The 27274-nt window shown below is 40.0% G+C and overlaps 1 protein-coding gene across 4 annotated transcripts in view; it reads right to left on the reverse strand.

Moving 5' to 3' along the window:
* The window catches only part of Slc24a2 (solute carrier family 24 member 2), a 229003-nt gene extending 202125 nt beyond the window's left edge, over positions 1–26878 (reverse strand). For all 4 annotated transcript variants that reach the window (XM_051188136.1, XM_051188134.1, XM_051188135.1 and 1 more), the window contains exon 1: positions 25885–26878. In XM_051188136.1, the coding sequence (XP_051044093.1) occupies positions 25885–26817 (933 nt within the window). In that variant the 5' untranslated portion in view covers positions 26818–26878. The remainder of the gene's footprint in view (positions 1–25884) is intronic.
* Between the last annotated feature and the right edge of the window lie 396 nt (positions 26879–27274).

A 27274-nucleotide genomic window follows, 5' to 3' on the forward strand; every position in this document is an offset into this window, starting at 1 on the left:
CCCAATGATAAAAAGCCAGGATTTCTGAATGGCTGTGGCAAAGAAGTTGTTTCTTTCAAGTGTACACTGTCAACGGACCAGTCATAAGAATCATAGGATATATAGTCAATCAGTCCTGGGACTCAGACCCTGAATCAGCTCCTTTAGAAGTTGTGTTTCCATGGGATAGCTTTACAACCTCACTAACCCTAAGTTTATTCGCATACAAATACTCTTAATAAATACTTCCACCACATGTTATGAGGAGAAAGAAATGAAAAACTCACTTCGATTATAGTTATCACTTACGAAAGGGTGTTCTGACTAGTTTTATGTTAACTTGACACAAGCTAGAATATTTGGGAAGAGAAAATTCCCACACCAGAATGGCCCATGGGCAAACCTGTAGTGCATTTTCTTATTTAGTCATTTGTGTGGAAGGACCCAGCCCATTGATGGTGGTCCCATCCCTGGGCTGGTAGTCATGACTGCTATAAGATGGAGCAAGTCCTGGAGAACAGTAAACAGCACCCTCCCACCACCTCTCCATCAGTTCCTGCCTCCAGGTTCCTGCCCTAACTTCCCTTGGCCATGGCCTGTGATGCAAAAGTTTAATGTAAAACAAACTCTTCCTTTTGATTATGGAGTTTTATCACTGAAATAAGCCCCAACTAAAATCAAGGGTATTTGTATATGTGTGTAGTCAGTTCAGTTACTCTCCCAATAACGCTAAGCAGTAAGAAATATTACCACACTTACATTACAGATTAGGAAACTGAAGTAGAAGAAACTGGGTGATTTCCACAATGTTAGACAGATAACTAGTGGCCAGGCTGGATTTTGAGCCAGGATAATTTGAGCTCAGAGTCTTTGAGTATATGCTGAGACTACTACTCAGTGCTCAAAATTCACTCTGGGGATTAGAAGACAAAATGAGAACAAATGGCAGATGCAAGGGAGATGGAAACGCCGAGATCTTTAAGATGCAGCTTTCAAAGGAGGTTCCTTTCCCTCAGATGTCAGCAGAATTTAGACTTACATTCATTTTCACCTCCTATGTTTTCTTCATGCTGTGGGTTGGTAAAGAAAAGCCTTGTATGAAGATACAGAGGGCACTTTTTGAAGCCCTCAGACCACCGAGGGTTTCTCTGCACCAACCGACAGAGAGGAAAGGGACAACAGCTGAATCATTCCTTCAATATACTCAACTTAGCCCGCAAGGACAATGCCTCCAGTTTCTCAGATTCCAGAGTCCCAGCATTTTAGAAACCCTGGATTTTATCTATGCCGACAATCGATGAGTCTTTTAAAAATAGATTTATCTCTTATTCTCGAGAGCTCTAAGGGTAGGAGAGGAGATCTAAGAACAGGGCGGGGGGGGGGCTTAAATGATTACCATTGCTCACATAAATGTTTCTATACAGTAGTACTTGGCCATCGTAATGGCACAGGATAGTGTTTACTCTAAAACACCATCTTTCTATGGCGTGGGACTCACCTTTGTTTTTTTTTCATGGTAGTAATTAAGTGCTATTACAGTGGCATCTCAACTTCTGATGCATCAGCATTTTTCAGTCCTTCCTGGAGTTTAGAATTTCTCATCCTTTCTGCCATTGTTTGCTTACTGAAGCCACCCTTTAGAATAAATTATGGCTTCAAAACTACTGTCTCACCAAAGGTATTTAGTAGTGAGAGCATACACCCAAGGACCAGATGGGCATCCCACATCACCTAGACAGACTGGATGGGAGAGAAAATGAGATTCCCCAGATTCCTCTGTTCCAGCTTCCTGATTCCTTACCTTCCTGACTGCGGCAGACGCAGCAGCTGTTCTGGAAGGCCAGTCTTAGAGAACAGTCTGGGAATTATTTTTCTCGGAGCTACAGCCTGCCACTCCAGCCCGCTCTCCCATTGCATTTGTAAGCACTCAGATCCTTCATTGAACACTTATTCTCTTCAAAATAACAGAGTGTTTTGTATTTTCCTTTAAGTGCAGAATGATACAAGTCATCTTTCCATTCTTCAGTGTGGATATATAAGGACCAACAGACTTGAGGAAGGCAGCAGAGGCAGCAGTTAAGAACATAAGCTCTGAGCTCAGATGGCCTGGGTTTAAATCATGGTCCTTTCTCTTGCTTGCTTTGTAACCCTAGGCAAGGGCCTTAATCCCCAGTTACTACATAATATGGTTATTATAGGATTACAGGAGATCATATATGTAGAATCCTCACTCTAATACTTGGTCCATAATGTTGAATGAATGTCGGTTTCTTCTTGTGCTGAGTTCTCATAGAATTACAGTCCATTACAGCATTTATCACACTGCATTTATTAACCCTCTTGACTACCTACCTAGAGAATGCCTGTTAAATGAAGAGCACGGGGATATCACAAATTCCAACAAAAGAGATACAGATACAACTCTGAAGGAGAACTGAAAATGAATATAATTCAACAAAGCCTGATTGTGTTGTGTTGCACTGTGAAACAAGTAAATGACATGGAATACTGCAAGAGGTGGAGCGGGCCAGGTCTGCCCTAGGCCACTCAAGGATACAGGAAACCTTGGCTGAGAAACTGCTCCATTTTCCTCAGTAAGGTCACCCCTGCTGTGTGGGTGAGTCTGTCAAGGTATTTTAGCTAAGTAACACATTGAAAGTCATCATGATGGAATCATCTGGCTCCCCATTTGGTTATCTATGAACAAATGTGTTGGATAGACCGGTCAACTTGACAGCTCAATTTCTCATTGTAAATTAATAGGTCACCCTGATTATTATAATTTGCTTTCTATGTACTTGCCTACAGGCCAATAAAACACAGTCCACTCAGTATTGGAAATGTAGCTCTAATTGGATTTGTATAATATAAAGAGTAGTCATAATGAGTGTGTCAATGTGAGTTTATACTGTTTGCAATGACTCACACAATCAGGCTCACAGCACTGGGCTGTACATTAGATTCCTGAGCATGGTAAACTCACCAAGCTGCCTGGTCCCTGTACCCAGTGCCTGTGATAACCTCGAAATCTGAACATCCAAAAACCATGATAGGTTTCACATCTGTGAGTTCCTGAAGTGCAATGGTCATTTCTAGTCTGACTGTACCTCCAACATATGCAGCTGAATGTCAGGCACATACATAGCTGATATATAATAAATGTTTGATGAGGGAATCCATCAACACATGGATGTGCCCTTCTTCCGAGTTGTTTTAAAAAGCCAGAGAAACAAAAAAGAAGAAAACAATTCCAAAGGGACTCTAAGTGTGTGTGTAAGATCATGTACTAAACAGTCTACTGTGATTCTCTGAACATGCTCAAAGCTTAACAGTTGATATTCTAATACTGAATAGCTTTTTATAACAGTATCCTGTAGTTTAAATTGAAAAAAAGAAAGAAAGAAAATCATTGCAAACCTTGAAGCTTACATCATCATCTACTTAGTGTCACAGATGCCATGGGTCAGAAGTCCAGGTCCAGCATGGCAAGGCAGGATTCTCTCCTGGGGCAATAACAGTATTATGTGACAACTAATTTTCCTCTGGGAGGTACTAATGGTAATTCAAGAGGTCAAGATTATTCTGGAGCTGAAAAAAAATCTATTTTATCTCCTTTAATTTCAAACTAGAGCCTTAAAACTTTGACGAGTCTGCTCAGAAAAGAATCTCATTTCTTCATTTCTTCTAACAAATGCTCCAATTTAGGGAAGACTCTAGGATATTAGAAGGACAGTATCAGAAGTGTCTAACCAAGGACAAAGAATCTGTGCCCTGGTCTTCCAATGTAGCTTTCTAAAAATGCAAATACCTAAAGATTCTGGAGCCATCCCATTCCCTATCTAAACAACTGTTTGGCTGAATAACAGAGCACACTGCCCTGGAAAGCAGGAACATGTCTGTTTATTTCAGTATGCTGAGTCCCAACTACTACCTCTGTCATGTGTTTTCATAAACAGAATGAGAAATTTGGGCTGCCAATGAAAATGAGCATAGTAGCACAACATATAACTGAGTGAAAATAATTACTGATAATTTAGGGCATTCATTGATCCATAACTACTTGCAAAAGGAAGGGAAACATTTAAAGCAATGTATTTTGCCTCCTCTTCTTCCCTTTCTTCCTTTAAGCAATGTTAACTTAAAATCCCATGAGGCTACATTTTCCTTTGCTATCAAACAGATAGAAACTAGAAACACGACTGCAACAATTAAAAAACTAGCTTGAGGAAAAGGCCAGACCCAGAACCGAAATAAAGAAAAATAAAAATAAACCCAGTAAGCTAAATGAGATTTTTCTAGACTTTTAAAGACACATACAGACCAGAAAAAAAAAATCTTGACAAAGTTCAAGACACAAGTGAACAGAAGTGAAAAGACTGCATCCCACAGGAACTTTATGGAATATGAAAGTAAACAGCTTGCGATCTATAATACCCATGAAGTCTCGCCAATGGTCTACACTACACTGATGGAGAATATCCACATGGTGAAGGGCCCTGCAACTCCAGTTGCCTTATCCCACTATTTTTGTTTCTTCATGTAAGTACAATCTCAAACTTCCTCTGGAAGAAGAGAGGAACAACCTTAAGTGACCTATACGTGGGGTGAGCAAGTTGTGCTGCCATTGTAAACTGGGACTATTCCATATGCAATTCTGTGCTTTCCTTACTTGTTTTCATTAGGTCTTCAGTGAAAAAGAATAAACCAGAAGTTAGAATATAATGCGACTCAGAAAATAAATTCCTCATGTTGTCAAGGAGCACTAGATCATGCTTTTTCCTGTTAAATTATGGAACCAGGAGGTCCCAAGGGAATGGAGTTCAATGAGGTTGAGTTGTACAAGTGAGGACCCAAGAGGACGGGGACTTGTCAGACTTTCTTGTCCTTAAAAATGGAGGCAAGCTGACTAGTTTCTTGAGTTCTTTGTATATTTTGGAGGTCATGTTGGGTATAGGATTGGTGAAAATCTTTTCCCAGTCTGTGGGCTGCCATTTGGTCTTGTCTACTGTGTCCTTTGCCTTACAGAAGCTTCTAAGTTTGAAGAGGTCCCATTTATTAATTGTTGCTCTCAGTGTCTGTGCTCATGGAGTTATGTTCAGGAAGTGGTCTAGTCAACAAAACACCAAATAACCCTATTAAAAAATGGGGTACAGAACTGAAGAAAAATTCTCAATAGAGGAAATCAAAAAGGCTAAAAGACACTTAAGAAAGTGCTCAACATCTCTAGCTATCAGGGAAATGCAAATCAAAACAACTTTGAGATAAGATCTTACTCCTGCCAGAATGGCTAAAATTAGAAACACCAATCACAACTTATGCTGGAGAGGATGTGGAGAAAGGGGAACATTCCTCCACTGCTGGTGGGAGTGCAAACTCATACAGCCATTTTGGAGATCAGTATGGCGGTTCCTCAGGAAAATGGGAATTAGTTTACCACAGGACCCGGCAATCCCCCTCTTAGGCATATACCCAAATGATCCACATCCATGCAACAAAGACATCTGTTCAACTATGTTCATAGCAGCACTATTTGTAATAGCAAGAACCTGGAAGCAACCTAGATGCCCCTCAATTGAAGAATGGATAATGAAGATGTGGCACATCTACACAATGTACTACTCTGCAGAAAAAAATAATGGTATTTTGAAATTCGCAGACAAGTGGATGGTACTTGAAGAAACCATCCTGAATGAGGTAACCCAGTCACAAAAAGAGGAACATAGTATGTACTCACTCATATATGAATTTTAGACCTAGAACAAAGGATCATCAGCCTATAATTCACACCACCAGAGGAACTAGGATACAAGGTGTATTCTAAGAGATTCATATAAAGGCCCTCACAGAACCGGGAAGGGACAAGTCCCCCAGAGCACAGGGGAAGTGGGGGGCAGCAAATGGAGAGAGAAGTAGGAGAAAGCGAGGGGGAGGAAAGGAAAACACGTGCGACCAGGAAGATTGAGTCTGGATAGGAATAGAAGACAGGAGAGAGAGAAAAAGAGAGAGGGAGAGAGGGAGAGAGAGAGGACATAAAAGAGGGAGCCAATATTGGTTTGAAAATAAAACTGAACACAAAGAAAGGTCTAGAGAACTACAAGACTGCTGCCAACTAACAATTTGAGCATCCGTGGAAAGGCTACCATAAATGCCCTTCCCGGAAAGTGAGATCAACAACTAACTTCTCCATGGAGCCCTCATCTAATACCTGCTGGAAACAGGAGCAAACACCCATACATAAACACTGAATTGAACTAGAACCCAGATGCAGATGGAGAGGACAAGACCAGGCAGCAGAAACACATAGAGACAGCTTACCTGAACAAGGAGGAGCTAATGGGCCACCAGACTGATAGCTGGGAAGCTAGAATAGGACTGACTCAGACCCCCCTGAATATGGGTCTCAGCCAGAAGGACTGAGTAGTCTAAGGGACCTCAGACAGTGGAGCCAGGATGTATCACTGGTGCACAAAAGGACCTTCCGAACATATCCCCCATGGAGGGATAACTGTCTTAACCTAGAGACAGGAGAGAAGCCCTAGTCCCTACTTCACATGACCTGTCAGATCTACATGACCCCAACTGGATGGCATTCCCCTACATATGGAATTGGAGTGGGGGGATAGGAGGGGAGGGTGGTTAGGGTGCACGTGAGAGGGCAGAGAGGGTAAAAGGGAGGGAGGGAGGGGGAACTGGGATCGACATGTAAAATAATAAATTAAATTAAAAAAATGGAGGCAAGCTATTTTAAGCGGTGTTAAAACCAATACTTGAATTAAGACAGTTATGGTATTTCCTATTTCTCACTTGTGTCTGTCAGTAACTCGGGGAAGCTGGAAGTAAAGCTTACCATATTGTTCTTCTGAGAATAATAGGAGTCATTTGTTCTCCTTGACTCACCAGCTCACCCCATCCTGCAAAGCACCTTTTCTGGGGCATCTGCAATGACCCACAAAAGTGCTTGCATTGCTCTTTCATGTGAGGATGGCATAACTATCAATATGCTGCTATTGATCTGTGTGAAGACACTCTTGCCAAGCAAAAGGAAATAAAGTACAGTTGGCTTACTCTGCAATCCTGTCATTTACAAAGAAGATCAAACAAAAAACAATGGCAAACTGGTACTCTCCAGGAATACAAAAATAAGACCTCTGTTTTCCTTCCGATTCTTACTATCCCTGTTGTATGGTGACAGGTTGGCATAATTGAAATGCCAGAAGACTTTCTGGTCTCCAGTGTGGGTGTCAGAATTGCCAACAAGAAGTGCTTGGTGCTTAGCCGCAAAACATTGTAATCACTATCAGCATTTAATAATGAGATTGGGCCAGACAACATTAAAGAGAAAGTCCACATTCCTAATAGAGAACCTCCAGGTTTCCAGTTGCTAAGGGTTGCCACCTCTGAAATGATCCCATAAGCAGAGTTATAAGCAATGTTCCTTAGTCATTCCATGGGAAAAAGAATGATGGGAAGAAAATAGTATTATTGCAGCCAAATGGACCCTTTCATTATAGGACAAACAAACAAACAAACAAACAAACAAACAAAAAACCACAACCAAAAACCAAAACCAAAACAAAAACAAACAAAAAAACCCAAACAAACAAAAAACAATAATGGAAGAGATGACTTAAATTTTTCAGTCCCTTTTAAGTAAACCACAGCCTGGTTGAATTTTGCCTTGATGTTTGTCAATTATTCAATATTTTTCACTGAGCACCTAAGGTTTTCCACAGATGCATATGTGTGAACAAAAGACTTGTGCCTTAATGAAGTATGTACTTCACCAGCTTCTGTGTTTTTACTATAATCACTGAGACTCCTTGGGTGGAGAGAAGGTTGAGAAAGATACTCTGGAGCTCCATCAACCTGCCTACAAATGCCCTTCCATATAGACTGTGGTCTTTGTTCCAACAGGATAATTGGACAAGCAAAACAGATTTTTATAATCCAATCACAGCCATGAAACTTTATCCTGGCCAATGTTGGTTTGAATGACAGATGATTTGTATTATTTTCAAAAGATTTTCAATCAAATTTTGGAAATCTGTTGCCTGCCATTTTACTGATTAAACAGAAGCAAAAAAGGTAACTTCCATAAACACATCAAGACATCCATCACGTAAAGCAAGGGCTGCTGGGTACCAGCCTACCATCCTCCACATGGGATGCTCATCAACAACCCAGCCCCTCTCCCTATTTATTTGAGCACACTGTGCCAACAATCTTCTCTTTCCATACATCATTAAATCTTCCCTGTGCTGTATTATTCCCATCCTAATGTGATATTATTTTTCTACTTAAAATATAAGCTAGGTGTGGTGGTTCATACCTGTAATTCTCAACATTGAGGAGGCTAACTGCGGTATATCAGTCTTGAATTATTTTATTCAAGACAGTGAAAAAAATGTCTCACATTATGGACTATCTATGATCTCTAGAGTCATCTAACTTTCTAGCAATTTCTGAAATTGTATTTATAATCTAAATTTCAGATTCCTATCCAAATGCCTACTTTGCATTCCCTTACATATTTAATTTAGACATGTAGATGTACAACTTAAATCTAAAATTAAATTTATAACATACATTGGACACCTGCTTCTCTGTGATATTTATCTCAACTAAGGCAATTCTTCCTATCACAGGAAAAAAATCTTTATCATCCTTTATCTCCTTCCTCTCTCTCACTCTCTCTTAATTTGTATTGAACTCATTCGAATATGATATTGGTTCTACCTTCAATATATGTTTCAAATCTGAACACGTCTTTCTACCAGTTTACTTCCCATCCTCCTGGCTAGGCCGCCATGGTCACTTATGTGAATGATGGCACCAAGTGGCTACCCATGTGTCACTATGTTCTCACCCTGGACTGCACAGTCTATCTCAAAGCCCTACTGTCTCTAAGTAAGCCAGAATGAGCATGAATATTCTCAATTTTTAACATTCAACACTATACCACTGCCATATTCACAGGTAGTATGAGAAAGCAAAGTACCATAATTTGATTCTACACTTTATGGCCCTATACAGATTCTTGTATGTTGCTAAAGTTCCTTTGATCCTGTTGCCATGGGATGTCTTATTGCTATAATCTCTAGTTCACTGCCCAGAGCTGCATAAATAAGGTTGGAGTGAAACTTGTGTGGTATACTCTAGAGTGTGAACACTGTATCTGACCACCTAGAGAAGGCACCTTTTGCTCTAGGCAAAGATACCTACTACCTATCCAGTCATATACATACACATATACATATACATATACATATACATATACATATACATATACATGCATACATATCTGCTTGTACTTATGTGTGTATAATCTTCTCTAAATTGAACTGTACATGGTAAAAATCTTTTAAAATCTATTTAAAGACTCTGAAGAGATCAGTAGCTGACCTGGTTGCCATTGTGCACATTGGAGTCATCATGAACTCAACATCCTCTCCACCAAGACTTATAGGGCACATTTCCTACTTCTGGTTTCTTTATGTGATGGGGAACAGAACAGGCTGACTTGTTTGAATTCTGAATATGGCAAAAGCAAACAGATTGCTAGGAAAGGCCTCAAGAAGTTGCTATATGAAACATGAAGAACTGATCTATCTGATCATGGTTTTATGCTTTGTTTATATTTTGAGCATCTGAATAAGGACCCCAAGGATAAATTCAAGTTTCTGGGATTAAAATCATGTACACATACACTAGCCTCTTGAGATTACTACTGAGCATTTAACAAAGATAGTCACACTAGAACAACCCTTCCTAAAAGGCCATTTGGACTCTATACTAAAATGTGCATGCAACTATTCCAATCCTGCTTCCTAGTAGACCCACTTAACACCCCTCACTGTCTCTTCCTGTCTGCAGTTTCATTTTGACATGAGCTCAGATCGTGAAACATCCCATTACCTCATTAATATTCACACTATCTTGCAAAGCAAAAGGAAGGCCATCTGCTCTCATTTTTTGATGTAGAAAACTGGGGACAGAAAAATGCATATGTAACTCATGCAGTGTTGGGGCTGTGAGATAGCAAGAGCATCACAATGTTTAGAAATAGGGAATAGAGCATAGGAACTGAAATTTACCACTGACCACTCAGTGTGTCAGGAAGATGGTCAGACCAGCATTCATCTCCCACAACTCAGCAGATTAAACAGAGAACCATTCATGGGACATTGCAAATACTTAGGTTTTTTTTGTTTTGTTTTGGTTTGGTTTGGTTTTTTTGAGGATAACAAACATAGCTTTTAGGATCTCTATAACCCAACTAGAGGATTTTTAGCATCTAATTAGAGGCCCAACGATGATAATATTTTTAGACAAGCTATTCAACTGCAGAAGGTTCATCCTGCTGAACTGAAATGGTGGTTTGGCACTCTTGGCACTGTTTCACTGAAAAGAACCAAAGCACACAGTGGGACTGCAGAGAGGAAGAGAGCTTCCTGGTTGTGGCATGTGACAGAGGTCTAAGGTAATCACACAGTGAACATCACTGGAAATCCCACACACTTGGGGCTACCCTCACAGAACCACCCAGAGAGGAAGAGATAGGCTGGGTGAAATGTTATCCCAGTTTGTGGTTATCTGACAGTGAAGCATGTGCTGCTGCTCTTTCCTCCAGCTTTTAAATTTTTTCCCTACGGCACAACACTATCTGGTCCTGTTCTATTTATTGCTGTAAGTGCATGTGACTTAGAGAGCATTAACACATCAAAACATATGGTTTCCTAAGCTGGTTATCACATCTCACCTTCACTTAGACTTTCAAGGTCAGAGCTATTTACGGCTGTCCATATAATTGGACTTAAAATAAAAGGCAGCAAAAAAGAAAAAAAAAAAGTAGATTTGTAATGATCCTTTAAAGAGCCTAAAAAGAGCATCCTGGCTCATCTGAATGCCATTTAAATAAGTCAGCTTCTTGCTCAAGGCTACAAAACTCCATCTACCCAGTCACCAGTTACTATGCAGCTGACACAAGCTAGACTCCAGGGAGAAGAGGTTTCCTGGGCCCCTAGGAAACCACTCCAGCTTTCAGCCTATTGTGCATTAAAAGCATAATCACATGCCTAAGTTGTCTCTACCCTCAGATTGTGCACATCAGTTGGGCTGGTGGAGTTACCATGCATGCTAGACAATGACAAAGTTGATCATTTCCGGTATTACTATTTACTGTATAAAGCACCATTAGCTTCAAAGCTGTATTAAAGAAAGATGAAAAGGTTGCCAGGGCCTGGAATGGGAGGGGCTATATACCCCAAGGGGGAAAGCAGGTGGGTGGGCCTGATTGGTCCACAGCCAAAAAACGACTGAACCTACCAGCTAATGCCAGACAGCAGATGAGGCAAAAACTCACACCATGGGGGGGTTGGTGGCTGGAGAGATAGCTCAGCAGTTAAGAGCACCATAGTTCCAGGGCACCATAGTTCAGCTCTCAATGTCCACATCACCCACAATGGTGTGTAACCCTAGTTCCAGGAGATCCAACACTTTCTTCTGGTCTCCACAGGAAGCAAGCATACACATGGTACACAGACATATGCAGGCAAAACATCCATATACTTACAAACAAACACACAAACAACCAAACAAACTGCCCACACATTAGGTAGTGGAAAGAATTATGCTCTAGGTGTATCAGTGAAAGAAGAAGAGAAGGGGACTGGAGATTAGGAACATCTCTCTTAGATGAGACAGAGGATATTCTGGAAGCAAAGCAGTGTAACGAGTGATGAGTCAACCACATGCTAATCATGCTGGGTCTAATGTTCATGTATACACACTAGCAGTCTTCCATAGTCAGGAAGTAGAGATCCCAAATAAGCTCTGCATCTGACTAAGGCCTCAGATTCAAGGGAATCCCAATGACAAACTTCTCTTTTTTTCAAAGTTCCCAGACAGGACACAGCTTCAGGGTTGACCTGAGGATCCCAATTGCTTTCCATACAAGTATGCCCCGAGAACAAAATGGAATGTATTAGATCTTCAGGAGTTCCCAGGCTAGGAGTAGACTTTAAAAAGCACATAAAACATATAGCTGTGGGAAATATTTGTTAGCCTTATATCTGATTAATACACACATACACACACACACACATTCTAGTAGCAAAAATGCTCAAGCAAATAACCCAATTTAAAAACAAGCAAGAGACATTTACAGACATTTCCTCAAAGAAGATACTTAAATGGTTTCAAATCTTCATCTTAAAAATGCTTAACATCATCACCTATCAAGAAAATGCAGGTAAAAATCACTCAGAGGTACAACTTCACACTTATGAGGGTTGGCATGAACAGAAGGATTTTTTAAAAATGATATGGAGAAATTGGAGTGGGATGTTGTAGCTTACATCTGTAAACACAGTGGGGGGTGATCAGAGTCAGCATAACTGCTGCAAGTTTGACATATAGCAAGAGGAGATGATAAATAGAAATTTGAATCCTCATACACCATTGGTAAGAATGCAAAATGTCCCTGAAACAAAGGAGAACAAAGTCTGGCAATTCCTCAGAATGTTACACAGATCACGGTAGCAGCTGGCCCACAATTCTACCCTTAATATATTCCATAGACTATCCATAGCATCTATCCACAAAACCTGTAAGCAAATGCTCATTGGTGCATTATTCCTAATGACATTAAAGATGAGACAACTCAAATGCCCATAAACTGTTGAATATACAAGATGTGTTAAATTCATGTAATGAGATATAATTTTGCCATTAAAGATCTAATCCTGTGAAAACATTATTCTACATGAAAGAATCCAGACACCGAAGTTACATATTACATGCTTCCATTTATGTGAAATGTCCAACATGGACAAGTCTTTACAGGCAAAATAGGTTGTGGCTACTGGAGTATAAGGAGCTACTGATCATGAAGTAATACTATTGTCTTAAGGACTTCTTTCTGTGGTGATCAAAAAATATTCTGAAATTAGTGATTTTTCAAATCAAAATATGTTTAAAATCTTTACAGTGCACACACACTCAGGGTATATATTGTGGCAAATTAATTTTATTTTAAAGGAACTGTTACTTAAATAGTCAATAGAAAAGCACAGTAGAATACTTTGGGCCATAGCTAGAATAATGCAGCTTGGAGAACTGAGGTTCTTTCTTCATAGAAGAGGGACCTGACTTCTGCACTCTGATGGGGGAATAAATGACTTCTAATGAATTCTTTTCTTCCTTCCTTCCTTCCTTCCTTCCATTCTTCCTTTCTTCCTTTCTTCCTTCCTTTCTTTATTTCCTTCTTTCTTTTCCCTTAGGAAAACTGTCATTTACAAGGCCAGCCTTCACATGTGTACCACTGCATTTTAGGACATGAATGATCATCAGGAGCAAATTTTCATCACTGCCAATATTAACTTCCATGACCCTGTGCCGGGCATCAGCTCTGCAAATGCAACTCAATAGTTAACAAGGGAAGGGGTGTGGCTTATCCTAAGGCAGAAAACAGACACCAGTAAGCCAACATAGGAACAGATCTAAGGAATGGACAAAGGAGGCACTAGGATTAAATATTGATGCTGTATACAAGCAAAAGTAAATACAATTTCAGGAGCAGACGTTGGCAAGCTCAGAATAATTTCATGGTTGACAGAGGCTCGGTTTCGTAGATAAGGAGACACACTTCCTTAATCCTCTGCAAACATAAAGGGAGGGCAGGTTTATATCCAGACATGAAGATATGACTGTTAAGGATTTGTTGTGCAACTGCATATTTATATGGCTTCAAAGGAGACATAGAAAGGAAGCCCCAGGTGTCAAACAAAGGCCTGAAATAGAAGCAGGCAAACAATGGAAGCAAGAGAAACTTTGGGAGAGGAGGATAACACAGGGACTCAAATGGAGAGATCTGGAGTCCAGCATGTGGCTTGTTAGTGGTAGGGCCTGCAACTGGGCTCTGCTAAAGACCTACCCTATTTGGTCTCATTCAGTTTCAGCCTCTCTGTGAAAAAAAAAAAAATGTTCTATTGTCTTAAACACATGCACAAGCAAAAATAATCCCAAGAGGTTTAAACAGGACATCCATGATCACACTGCTATCCTAGTCCTAAATGTGCTGGTTCTAAATCATCATACTCAAAATAAAATGACGGGTTTCAGGAAAATGTTAAGTGTTCAGTGCTGATTCTAAACCTAATATAATAGAAATCTGATGGAGGATGTTCTTCATACATATGTTTCTCCTATTGGTTGATGAATAAAACACTGATTGGCCAGGCAGGATGTATAGGTAGGGCTACAAGAGGAAGGAGAAAGAGAAAGAATTGGTGGCAGGAGATACTATATAGAGACTGGGAAGATAGGATGCGCCAGACATTCTCTGGTAACATAAGACCATGTAGAAATATACATATTAGCAATTATGGGTTAACAATTAAGAGAGAACTAGCCAGTAAGAAGTTCTAGCTATTGGCCAACAGTTTTGTAATTAATATTGCATGTATGTTTATTTGGGGCTAAAGGGTGGCAGGACCTGGCGAGACAGAAACTTTCATCCACAGAAATATTTCTCTCTCTCTCTCTCTCTCTCTCTCTCTCTCTCTCTCTCTCTCTCCTTCTTTCTGTCTCTGTCTCTGTCTCTGTCTTTCTCCTCTCTCAAGAAATAGGCTCTTACTACAGGCTAGCCTACAACCCCCTTTGCAGCCTAGACTGGCCTGGAACTCTGTATTTTCCTGCCTTAGCACCCCAGAATGTTGGGGTTACAGGTTACACCACATCCAGATGAAACATTTTTTTTCTCCCTGTAGTGCATGCCCAATTCCACCAAATACTAACAGAGAAAGTGCTAGAGCATCACAGGCCCGCTTGGCCCTTTACAAAGACTTGTACACAGGTAAAGAAGCAAAGAAGCCCTTTCTACTCATTCCATAGAAATTAATCTCCATTAATCAGGTTTCTCAATTGAAAAACTGTTCCAAGGGAGGTAAATTCAGGCCTTCAATACATGCCCATCTCTGCTGCTGGTCATTCCATGATTATAAACAAGTCCATATTCATGGATTCAACCAACTGTGAATTAAAAATACATAAAAAATAAACTGTGTATTGAACACACACTTTTCTTGTCATTATTTTCTAAATAGTACAGTTCAACAACTACTTATATAACAACTTGTATTAGGTAGAGATAACTGAGACAACTGGAAATATAGCAGAGGTTTATGTAGTTTCTATACAATACTAGGTCATTTTATGTGACTGTACTTATAATTTCCCTTTAACAGGGAAGCACAGTTATGACAGCTGCTGGTGACAACAGAGATAAGCCAGCCTTTCATTTTCAGAGAACGGGTGCTTGGTACAAAGTGCCTGGTACAGTCTTACACAGCCAGTGTGTGGGCTAAAAAGCACACCATCGAGCTAGGCTTGGTCCCTGACAATACATGGTTCTGAGTGCATCTGATAAAGCTGTGCCCAGTCTCCCCCCAAACCACCAATTTTACCTTTATGAGAACCGTGTTTGCATTATTTGGTTCACAGATAGAATACTTCACAGAAAGGAAGCGAACCTAACAGAATCACAGACAGACTCTGCTTCTCTTTGACTTCGTAGCCCCCTTATGGAACTCAATGCTTCCTTTCTATCTCCTGACGAATGCACGGAAGCATGAGTTGAAGTAAGCTCAGGGTAAAACCATCACCCTGTAGTGAGATATTCACTCTGTCTGCACCTGTTGCATTGACCATGCCCATTGTGGAGGGGCAGAGGCTGACATGACCTGGGGGAACTAGGTCTGGGGTAGTGAACCCTGGAGTTCTCTATTGCCTCCTGGATGGGGACAGAGAGCATCCAGAGACATCCTTGGGACTGGAATGTGCTGGCATTCACCTGTCTCTGTTGTGAGTAATTTCTCTCTGAGTAAACATGTATTCAGCCTGTTTTCCCCGATCCTTATTTGTCCACGATATCACCCTTTGCCCTAGTCCACTTCCTACTGTGTAAATGAACATCATGAGCAAAAGCAAGTTGGGGAGGAAAGGAAGTCAGGGCGGGAACCTGGAAGAAGAACTGATGCAGAGACCATGTAGAGATGCTACTTACTGCCTTCTCTCTATGACTTGCTCAGTTTGCTTTCTTACACAGCCCAAGCACCCCCCCACCATCAGTCGCTAATCAAGAAAATGTCCCACATGCCAATCCTATGGAAGCATTTTCTCAATTGACATCCCCTCTTCCCAGATGACTTGTGTCAAGTTGACAAACAAAACTAACCATCACCCTCCTAACCATGTCAGAGCCACAGAGGAGCACACAGTTTGCTGAATGCTGGCTGCTTAGGGCTCTATACATTACTACTTCAGTTAGATCACTAATTACCCCACTAGATGCAGACTAGATGTGTGCTGCTGAGAAAGGAAGCTACAATGACACATGGACATTTCTGAAAAGTTTCAGAAGTCCCTATTGTTAAAATCTGCATGCTTTACTTGTACTTAATGATCTCTTTATATTCATGGCTCTGAAACTAAAGTCATAAAAAGGGAAATTAGGTGGTAAGATGGAAGGGATCCACTAGCCTCTTTGTTAAGTTACAAAGAGCTGGCAAGATGACTCAGCAGGTAAAGATGCTGCTGCCAAGCTTGATGAGCTGAGTTCTATCTCCCCTGGAACCCACATCCTGGGAGAGAAGTGACTCTTACAATTCATCCTCTGATCTCTACATGCACACACACACACACACACACACACACACACACACACACACCACATGGAGAAAAGTGAGTGAGTTACCTATTCTCTGGGAAGCTACAGACCTAGTCCAGTGGGGTGACTTCTAGATCTCTTTGGTCAGACAGATGTCCTTGACATACAACTAACACAGCTGCAGAGCAGCTTTGCTGAGGAGAAGAGAATATGAAAAAGAAACTTTATAACAGACTTAAAAGCTCAGGTCGCAACTCATTAGTCAAAAGGTGGAAGATGATCTTTTCAGTGAATGGGAAATGTGAGCAGTGTGAAAATGACAGCTAAGGAAGTGCCTTCATTTATTTGGGTTTGTTTTATATGTAAATGAGCATATACCTGTGTGTATGTGCACACACATATATACTGAGTTGTTAAACCTGACTCTGTGGCATAATTGACTTCTTTATACTGAGATGTATTTTTAAGGGCTGAGGATATATCTCTGTAGTAGAGCACTTGCCTAGTGTGTGAAAGTCCCTGAGTCCAAGTACTGGGACCTTAAAAACAAACTTTTTTTCTTTAAACATGAGTCATGGTAAAAATATTTGAAAGTTGCAACTTAATAGAACCTAATATGAAAAGCGATTCTAATTTGGAGGTATGATTCAGTTTTATTCCTAATCGTCCCCAGAAACACTAAGGTCCAAGAATCAGGATGTCCTTTGGAGTCAGGCAAACACAAGTTCAAATTCAGTTTAAATCTAAACTGAAAATTATCTATATTTCCAGACCTTTGAGCCCTGGATCTGCAGGTGGAGATGAGGCCTACTTCAGAGTGTTAAGATGGGCAAGCACCTGATGGGAAGTGCTGTCTAGTTTCAGATCCTCTCTGCCCTTGACTCTGGAAGGCCAGCAGGGCTCAGCAGTCTCCAGCAGCAAGGGAGGCATATGCAGCTGCCAGCAAAGGTGTTCACTGCCAGAAACTGAGAGTGCCAAGGAAGCCTAGTGTCCTGCAGGAAACTTTAAATGACTTTCTGGCATGCACACTGTTCCCCGTCTGTCCAGAAGAGCTACTCCCAAGGCATGCTCAAGTTAAATCACAGCTTAATTAAGTGGATTAAAACATTCAAGTGAAATGTCACGTGTAGAGTAGTTAGTGAGCAAAGCTAGGTGGTATGGATATGGTTAGTATCCAGGCTTCTGTTAGTGTAAACATGAAATTGCTAGTTGGCCTGGTTACCATACTCAACAGAGTATTAGACCTTCTAAGTACAGAAATAATACGCTGAAACACTGATATACTAGGTCATCTCAAACATGCTAGGTCTTCTTGACACATTAGAGCATCCGAGTCATAGCTCTATTTCTCTACAGAGAAACAGAGATCTTGACTGGTCATATGGCCAGGGAACACATGGCAGATCTGGAATCTCCATCTTAAGGCTTCCTCTTCAGAATAATTCATTCATTCAACAAAAGCAAAAACTTCCTGATGGTATTTAGGTATGGAAATGGGAAAGTTGAGAAAGCTAAAGTTAGGATTCTCAGCATATATTTGTAAGAAATCTTCATGTTAGTCATCAGAGTGAACTTTAAAATTGACACAAAAGACATAGGAAACTGGCAATCCATAAGAGAAACATAACTTGTCATAAACATATGTTTCAAAGCAGAACCTCCCAATTAATCAGAGAAATGCAAATGAAAATTAATCAAAATTCTCAATTTCACATGTAGAATTGGAAAACATAGAAACCTTTAATATTCAACACTGAAGAGTGTAACAATGCAGTAGAAACTTTAAAAAGCCAAAAGACTTTAGTGTTGAGTTTCTGCTTGTATAGAAAGCCATATGTAATTTGTTGTAAATTTTTTTATAGCAATAAATAACACAAGATGATAAAAGTAAGTGCCTATCATATTACAGGAGGAGGACACACTCTCAATAGGCTAAGGCTTTTTAACACCATGTTAAATCATCTATAGTCAATATAATTTTTAAATCGTGCATGCCTAATATCTTTTCTATATGTGTAAATATGTAGGTATACACGTACACAAATCTGTACATGTGCAAATACATATGTATGAGAAGTCTGGAGGCATAGAAGCAAAAGTTATGTTTGGATGGCACAATGAAGAGATTACATTTTCCATTTTTAGTGTTTTCATTTTTATAGCTTTGTAAAATGAATATATTATTTTAGTTTCTGGTAAAAATACAATTTAAATGGCAAGTCTAATATTTAATGTGTCCCATATGAGTTTCTATTAGAATTGCCTCTTACAATTGATTTGACTCAAAATTTTGCTGTTGGTAGGATGTCTGTAGATGGGGGTCCTTTCTTTCACAGGCTGCATTAAACACTCTGGGAGTACATTATTAATGTTCCTTGTCACTGCCACTTGCTACATGAACTCTCTTTTAGCAAACCTACAGAGTGAAATGCATTTCTGACAACATGGCAGATTCAGAAAATCTCTTCTCAATATATTACACCCCCAAATATTGGATGACTTTCCCCAAACAAACAAATTCCTCAAATACAAGACAATAACAACAAATATAGAAACACGGAGAGTGAATTCCAAAATAGTATATGAACAGGCAAGGAAAAGATATGAAAAATGCAAGATTAGACAAAATAGGCATAAGGCATAAGGGCATAACAGAAAGAGTCCAGGTTCTAGGACTCACAGTCAAACAAACTGAGCCTCCAGTTCAAAGAAAATGACTGTCAGCCTCCCCCCCCCAAGCTGCATTTTGTATATGATACACATATTAACAAACAAAATAAGGTGGGAAATCAAAGGCTGGGAAAATTAAACCTGCTAAAAGCCTCTAGGAAGGAGATGAACATAACAAGCCCATTCTTCTTCAGAAGAGATTTATTATTTCTTGTGTACATGTCTATGTGTATAAGTGCATGGGTGCATGCCTATACACACATGTGGAAGCCAGAGGAGAGCATCACGTGTCCTCCTCTGTCACTGTCTACCTATTCCTTTTGAGGGTCTCTTCTTGGCTTGTGTTTTTCCCACCAGGTTGGAAGTCAGCAAAACCCTGCAGTCCTCACCGCTCCCACATGCAGAGGGCTGAGGTTGAAGGTGTTTGCAAACCCCTGCAACCTTGCTGCCCTGCCTGCTGGGGGCTGGGGCTGGGGCTGGGGCTGGGACTGAAGGTGTGTGCTGGACATTGGGCTTCATATTTGGGTGCTGGAATCTGAACGTCTGGATTTACAGAGCAAGAGCTCTTAATTTCTGAGTTGTCTCTTCACCTCCAAACTTGTAGCTGTTTTGTGAAATTTAAAATGCGGACCTGTACCTGTCTGGTTCTACTGAAAAGGAGCAGGAGGAAAGCAAAGGGAGAATGGTGGGAGAGAGGGGCAAGAGAACTGTTTTTCTGCATTGCCAATGGACTCAGGGTTGAAACCAGATTACAATATCATTGGCTCTGGGGTTCTCCCAAAGACTTCACTTGTATGAATCACAACCAATTACTGACTGGTTAATTACAGAAAACAAAGCCAGGAAAACTACAGTATGTTAAATCCATATCTAAACAAACACACAACACTCAAACAATTGTAGTTGATTAAGGATTTATGACTCCTTCACTTTCCTTCTGTCAAAAAAATGATGAGCAGTTTTCACATCTGCTCAGAAATATATCCTGCCTAGCTTGGTGGTGCATACCTATAATCCCAGTACCCTAGCAACTGAGCAGGATTGAGGTTGCCAGTTTAGTTGGGCAACAAACCAGACCAGGAACACAGGAAGGGAGGGAGCCAGGGAAAGGAGGGAGCAGAAGTAAAATCTTTTATTTACGTAATAATGATCTTGACTTCCTTGAAGTTTGTACATCAGCTTTACTAATTTATATGCCAGGTTTGGAAGGGCTTGAGTTTTCGAACACATTCTGAATCTTAAGCAAGCTTTGGTTTACACACTGGTGCTTATAAAATTATTCATGATTTAAATAAAAGAAATACTATGAAAGGGATATTTTTAGTGTTATAATTCTAATTTTCTCAAGAATGTAACAGCTTAAACTACAAAAGCTGATGTCGACTTCCAGGAGCACTCAGGTTGAATAAACAAGGTGTGCCCGGATGAATAGAGTCCAGCTTCCCACTCTGCTGTTCTCACTCAGTGACCTCATTTGGATCACTCCCTTGATTAGAACTCAGCTGACTTGCTGTCAGATTAGTGTGCCAAGTCTAAGAAGTTAAATACCATGGACAGCTGCTTTTTAGGCCAGTGACAGCCTAGTACAGTGACACATCAAAACCAGATCTCAGCAGCCAAGCCAGATGCTCTCCAAAATGTCTGCATGTCCTGAAAGGAGATAGCTCTACACCATTCAAATTTCTGACTAACCAGACAGGAAGGGCCTAGGGAACCCATCATTATAACCCCAAATGCCTTAAGTAGAAGTTACACTTAGTACAGATATTTCTGAGCCCCTTCTAAATGGTCTCCTGATTTCAAGAAAAATTCTGGGCAATAAAATTTCAGGACAAAAAGGTAGTTTCATTGGAGTTTATGATAACACATGACACAAATATTATAACATGGTAAATACATTCTCCCCAAAGACATGGCAACCTGCTTAACCCAGTGAGCCACTAAAGTAAATGAGACCTTCAAGGAATGCTTTTATAAATCCAACCTGGAATCACTCATTCTGATTCACGTTTCATTTAAGAAGGGAACAGTAAAATAATGGAACCAACGTATACTGACCAAGCCAAATTTGCCACAGTTGGCACATCATTTGCCACATTTGCCAAGGACTTTACTAGATTCTTGTTATACAGAAGGGTCTAAAATACTTTCCTAATACCCAGGGAAGTCAGAAAATTACTCAGGGTACTTGTGGGACAGGTTTCATGGGAGGGGAGATAGAATGCAACGGTATAAAGGGTTAGAAGGGAATAATGGTACAGGAAGGGCTAAACTGGGGTATGGGGAACAGTGAACAAGGTAGAGGAGGGAAGTACAGAGATGGAGAAGTAACACTAAAAACCTTTAAGAAATACACACAGAAACCTATTGCAGTAGAAGCTTCCTATTATAAATGTACAAACATTGAGAGGTAAAATAGAGTTACCCCATAGCAGAGCAACAATACCTCTATTAGCCATCACAGGCTATCAAATAGAAAGCCCAGTACCAGGAATGGATTATTTCTTTTGGAGTCATTGGCCAGAAAGGTCTCATAGACCCCCCAAACACTACATGCTATTTCTCATGCTCTAGGTTACCCACCACAGCTTGACCATAATATCCTATTTCTGAAGATGCCATATATTTGAGGCATAGAACATAGAGAAATCAAACTGCTACTGACCTGAAAGCTTTACCTTTACTAGCTAGTTTTCATAGCACTGAAAAGCACCAACCCTGGTACCAGAGAAGAAAACTAACCAGTAATTATTCTCAGCTATGAATCCTATAATCTACAGTAATGACTGGCCTGGCAAGACATATGCACTGGTATAATAATGGCACCAATATCATGGGAGTAACCAACCCCCATTTTAAATTGAATTTTATTCTCCCTCCCCAAGATGAAACCTATGCCTAGCACCAATGTCCAGTCAAAAGCCTGTGGCTAGATAAGTGAAAAGCCCCAGAGTACTTACTACTGTTATTTTGTTAAATGGACAGAGTATTCAAGCAACCCTTAATGACTCAGTATTATACTTATAGATCAATGCATCTCTCAATCCTCACATGAGAAGCTCCAACTTACAGTAAATGTTGTTTAACACAGAGACCCACAGCTGGCCATGATGCAGAGAGTAAGCAACCAAAGAATGTTCAAGCATTCAATGCTCAAGCATATCAGGGGATATACTATATCCCTTTCAGTGGAAGACCACACACATCCAAGAATATTGGGCAGCACAAATTGGTTCTTAAGGATTAAAAATAAGGACACAAAGTTGGGTAGGTAACAAAGAGGGGTCAGAACTGAGAAAAGTTGAGGGGGACAAATATGATCAAAATATACTCTATGAGACTCTCAAAGAACTACTTAAAAATAACAGCAAAACCTTTCCTGTCTGGGCCTCTATATCATGCCATGACACTATGCAACTTCTTAAAGATGGTAGTGGTATCACCAAAGGAAGTTTACAAACAAACAAACAAACAAACAAACACAAAACTTGAAAAGCACGCATGGGAAAGCAACACTTTATGAAAAAAAATTCCCAATGTCTTCATGTTCACAGACCATTGCTTCCTGGCACAGGTCAAATCATCCATCATGGAACCAAATTATGATTTCCAACTTCCTCATTGAAGTGAGTCATTTGGAAGCCATTTCACTGTGTTGAGCCCAGAAGAGATGATTAGCTATGTGAGGTTACCTAAAAATATGTTTTCTCCATTTCTCTCAAACTCTCCTGCCCCGTAATTGCAAAAACAAAGCAACAAGGTGAGTTTACAAAAAACATGCTAATTTGCGCTCTAGATGATACCTATATAGAATACTTCTTCCTATGGAGATGTCCATGATCTACATTGGGACTCTCTAAGGGTCCAGATGACAACAGAGAGCTGACTCCTGTAGGGTAAATGTGCTATTGGGGCCAAAGTGAGCTCAGCACACCAGAAGGCAAATGACTATCCTCAAACCAGCCTTCCTGACACATCTGTGCTCAGAGCTAGGGAGCAAGCTCTAATGGAATCTCAAACCTGGAAGGTGATAGGGCTGCAATTATTTCAAAGTTCCAACAGTGATTCAAAAGAGAAATTGTCAAGGTACAGTTTCCTGAAGGAAATCATAAACCAGTCCACTTGAAAATCTATGACTGTGAAGAGAGAAACTCCATCTACTCCAATTTGTTATCAAATGCCAAAAGAAATGATGGTGATGGTATACAGGAGTAGTGGGATGAAAGGACAATAAGAATAAACACATGTGGAAATATTCAAGATTATAACCAGCATCTTTATAATAAAATTAAGCTATACTCAGAATTTCTGAATTAAAAAGAAAACAGAATTGAGAATAAAATTATGGATATGAAAAACACCAAGTAAGGAATGTCAGCTTGAATTGCTGACTTATAAATGGTCAGAGATGTGACATGACAATCATCTAATTAAGCAGGTAAAAGCTCTACCAGGTCCACTTTAATGAACAGATTATAATTGGCTGATTGCACTCTGTGGCCTACGTTTAAAAAGTTATTTCCCACGTGCATGAAGCTAGCTGCATTCTTACCCTGACTGAAATCAGCATACAAACTCTGAGTTCCAACAACATTTTCAAAAGTGGCCAACACAATTTCCCACCAAGTTTGTGCCTAAGTAAAGAAGACCCACTGGAGAATTAAAAAAAAAAAATCCCAAGGCACAGTTTCTCAAAAGACATTTTGCTGTTGGAGTGTCTGGAGTATTTCTATGGGGCCAGAACACTTCATTGCTTCTTAAAAATATGGCTGTTCCTGAGAACTGTCCAGTACTCTGATTGAAATATACCACCAACTACTAAACACACTTGAGGGGAGAGGTTGCGGGACAGCCTTTTTTTTTTTTTTTTTTTTTTTTTTTTTGTTAAGGTAGAACACAGAGCATAAAATAAAATGTCCTTGCCAAATTCCATGAAGGGCATGTCCTCAGCTGTCACAAGTGAGTGCATGCTTGCTATATACTCTGCTAAACAACTTTATAAACTACAGTCCTCAATAAGCACATACTGGAGTAAATGTTAGAAGAAATATATAGTATAAACATGTCTTGGGCCAGAGAGAAATCTCAACAAGTTAAGGCACTTGTTAAAAAAAAAAAAAAAAACCCTGCTGAACAGAGTTTGATTCCCTGAACCCACATACAGATGAAAGAAGAAACGAAGTCCACAAAGTTGTCTTCTGACTGACACATACAGTGTGGCCATTGCACCCACCATCACCCATCCTTTACATGTGCATGATAAAACTGATTAAAACATTTCTTTCTGTCTACTGTCTATGTTGGTATTGCTGATGATTTTTTTCCACTCTGCTTTTATTCTGTGATTACTACAAAATGATGACCATCAACCTAGTCTATAAAGGAATTGTGTAAATGTAACTGAAATGGGATCATTTTTCTTCTCTTTATGATCAAATCTCATATTGCTACTCAAACATGATTTTTTTTAATATGTGTTATTATTAAGTACTTCTCACATGCAAAAGTGAAAAGCCTCTGTTAATGAACTTGGATTTTCTGTTTAAAACCACACTCAAAGATGACATTTTTATAGTTAGTATATAAATCAGAATGCTGCACAATTATGAAACTACATAAACATTCATTGATGTTGTTCATCTATTGTTTTCCTTTTAAAGTTATTTTTTTTTTCAGGTCAATTTCTTTTAAGCTTTTGACAAACTTGCTTCCTAATTTGCGAAACTACCTCAGATTCTCTCGTGAACAAACACGGGGTCATGTTTGTTATGATGTGTAAAATGGGCTATTGCAGTACATAGGCAGGTGCCATGTCTGCACAGTAATTTTTCTCTACAGAGGATGCTGATCTGTTTTAAATAAAACCACTTGGATCAAGAAAAGTAGGCACAGGTCTGTAGTGTCACTCAGTCTCAGAGTGCCTGCTTAGCAGTGTGAAAGGCCATAGGTTCAGTCCTTGGTGCTATAAAATAAAACTGACTTAAAGAGAAAAGGACAATGAGTTATAGCCACTGTGATGAAGACAAATTGCTGCTAAGCCCAAGCTGCTGCTGGAGTGTACAGATATTATAAAACAAACTTTCCTCCCTAAACATCTTTAAAGAGATGGTTCTTCGTGTCCACCATATGCTCATCTAAAAAACAAAACCCTGTCACTTACTTAGAATATGTCCATAAGAACTAAATCCCTGGATCCATTTTCCTAAAAACAAGTCAATGCTGAGTATGTCCTGGGATACTTATGTAACCTGCATTTACATTGTTCTTTTTTTTTTTTTTTAACTCTGTAGTAGCTTAGAAAGTTGGAAGGCTTGATGAACAATGTCCCCCAAATTTCTATTTTCTACTGTCATTTTCATTGGCTTTCACAAAACTGCAGAATGCAATCTGTTACCATTATAGCCCAGATATATATATATATATATATATACATACATACATACATACATACATACATATATATATATATATATATATTAAACCCCCAAAAACAAAAACAAGCTGCCAATTGCCAAGGCATCTGTATTCAAAAGAATGGCTAAGAAAACAGTTAAGTAAAGACTACCAACCTTTGCTTGGGCTTCCGGTGCTGTCACCTTGACAACTTTATTGCGATTTATCATTTGCTTCACCCATCTTTCTACTTGAACGTTGAACTTCATGAAAACCACATAAGCAAAATAAGCTGTTAAGAGGAGTAAGCTTTCCCACCACATGATGACGTTATCCAGGAAAAATATGATCAACATGATCAAGTCAACAATGTAGAAGGACACATCCCGAAAGAGTGGCCACCATGTCAGGTTTAAGATTTCTCTAGAAAACAGAGCACACATGCCAATAACAAAGAGGATATTGAACACTGCTGAACCTACGATGGTGCCTATGCCAACATTGCTGTGAGCAATGAAGACCCCTATAAGAGACGTGAAAAGTTCTGGGGCTGACCCGCCGGCAGCCATGAAGGTGGCTCCAGCCACATCGTCAGAGATGCCCAGTTTTTCAGTGATGACAGTCAAGGAAGGAACAAAGAACTCATCACAGACGATGGCTAAGGCGATAAACATGTAGACCATCCCACAGACGTGGAGGATGACAGCACCTTTCCTGCGCTCCTCCAGGGAAAAGATGTCCTTTGGGTAGTCTCCCTGGGCATGGCCAGTGCTGTTCTCAGCTTTGCCTTCCTGAGGAGCAGGTGGCTCTGGAGTGTAATCTTGAATCTCATCGTTTAAATCTAAGAGAGTTCTTTGACGGTGACCCTGTGCTACCCTAGGGCCACTCACATCACTGGCTTCTCCTGTGTTGCTCTGAGTGTCCGTCTCGGTAAAGGCACTGATTGAAAACGGGACAGTGCTCATAGCTACCAGGCCCATGACAAGGCCAATGAGTCGGATTAGCTTCAGTTTTTTCCTAGTATTATAATGTCTCCGGCAGCCAGATGGTGTCTTACTGGACCATGGTTTCTCCGGGAGCCCGACTGCAGTACTGTGGTACAGATCCATCCTGGGTCTTCTGGTGGATATGGTGGTCTTTACGCTTCAGACTTGGCTAGATGGTTCTGTCATACTGTTCCTTGCTTTCTAGTTAATGGTGTGTGTGAGGCCCTTCTTAAAATCAGGAATCCTTATTCTTCACAGGAAGATTTCACCAGCTATGCTAAAATAAAAACAGCAACAAAGGTAAGTAGGTCACCAAAATCTTATCTTTCCGTAAAATAATTTTGCATATAGGTCTTGTCCTATATATAGTATGTTACTTAACTACTCTGTGCCTCAGTTTCCTTACTTTACATTCTAAAGATTTCTTTTAATCTTAATTATGTGTGTCTGTGTGTGAGTATGTGCATATGTGAATTCATGGGTCTTTGGGAGTTCAGGAGTCCAGAAGAGGCTCTAGAGTCTCCTGGAGTTGGAGATACAGGCAGCTATGATCCATCCAACATGGGTTTTGGGAACCAAA

The sequence above is a fragment of the Phodopus roborovskii genome, unplaced genomic scaffold, assembly GCF_943737965.1.
Source record: "Phodopus roborovskii unplaced genomic scaffold, PHOROB, whole genome shotgun sequence".
NCBI lineage: Eukaryota > Metazoa > Chordata > Mammalia > Rodentia > Cricetidae > Phodopus > Phodopus roborovskii.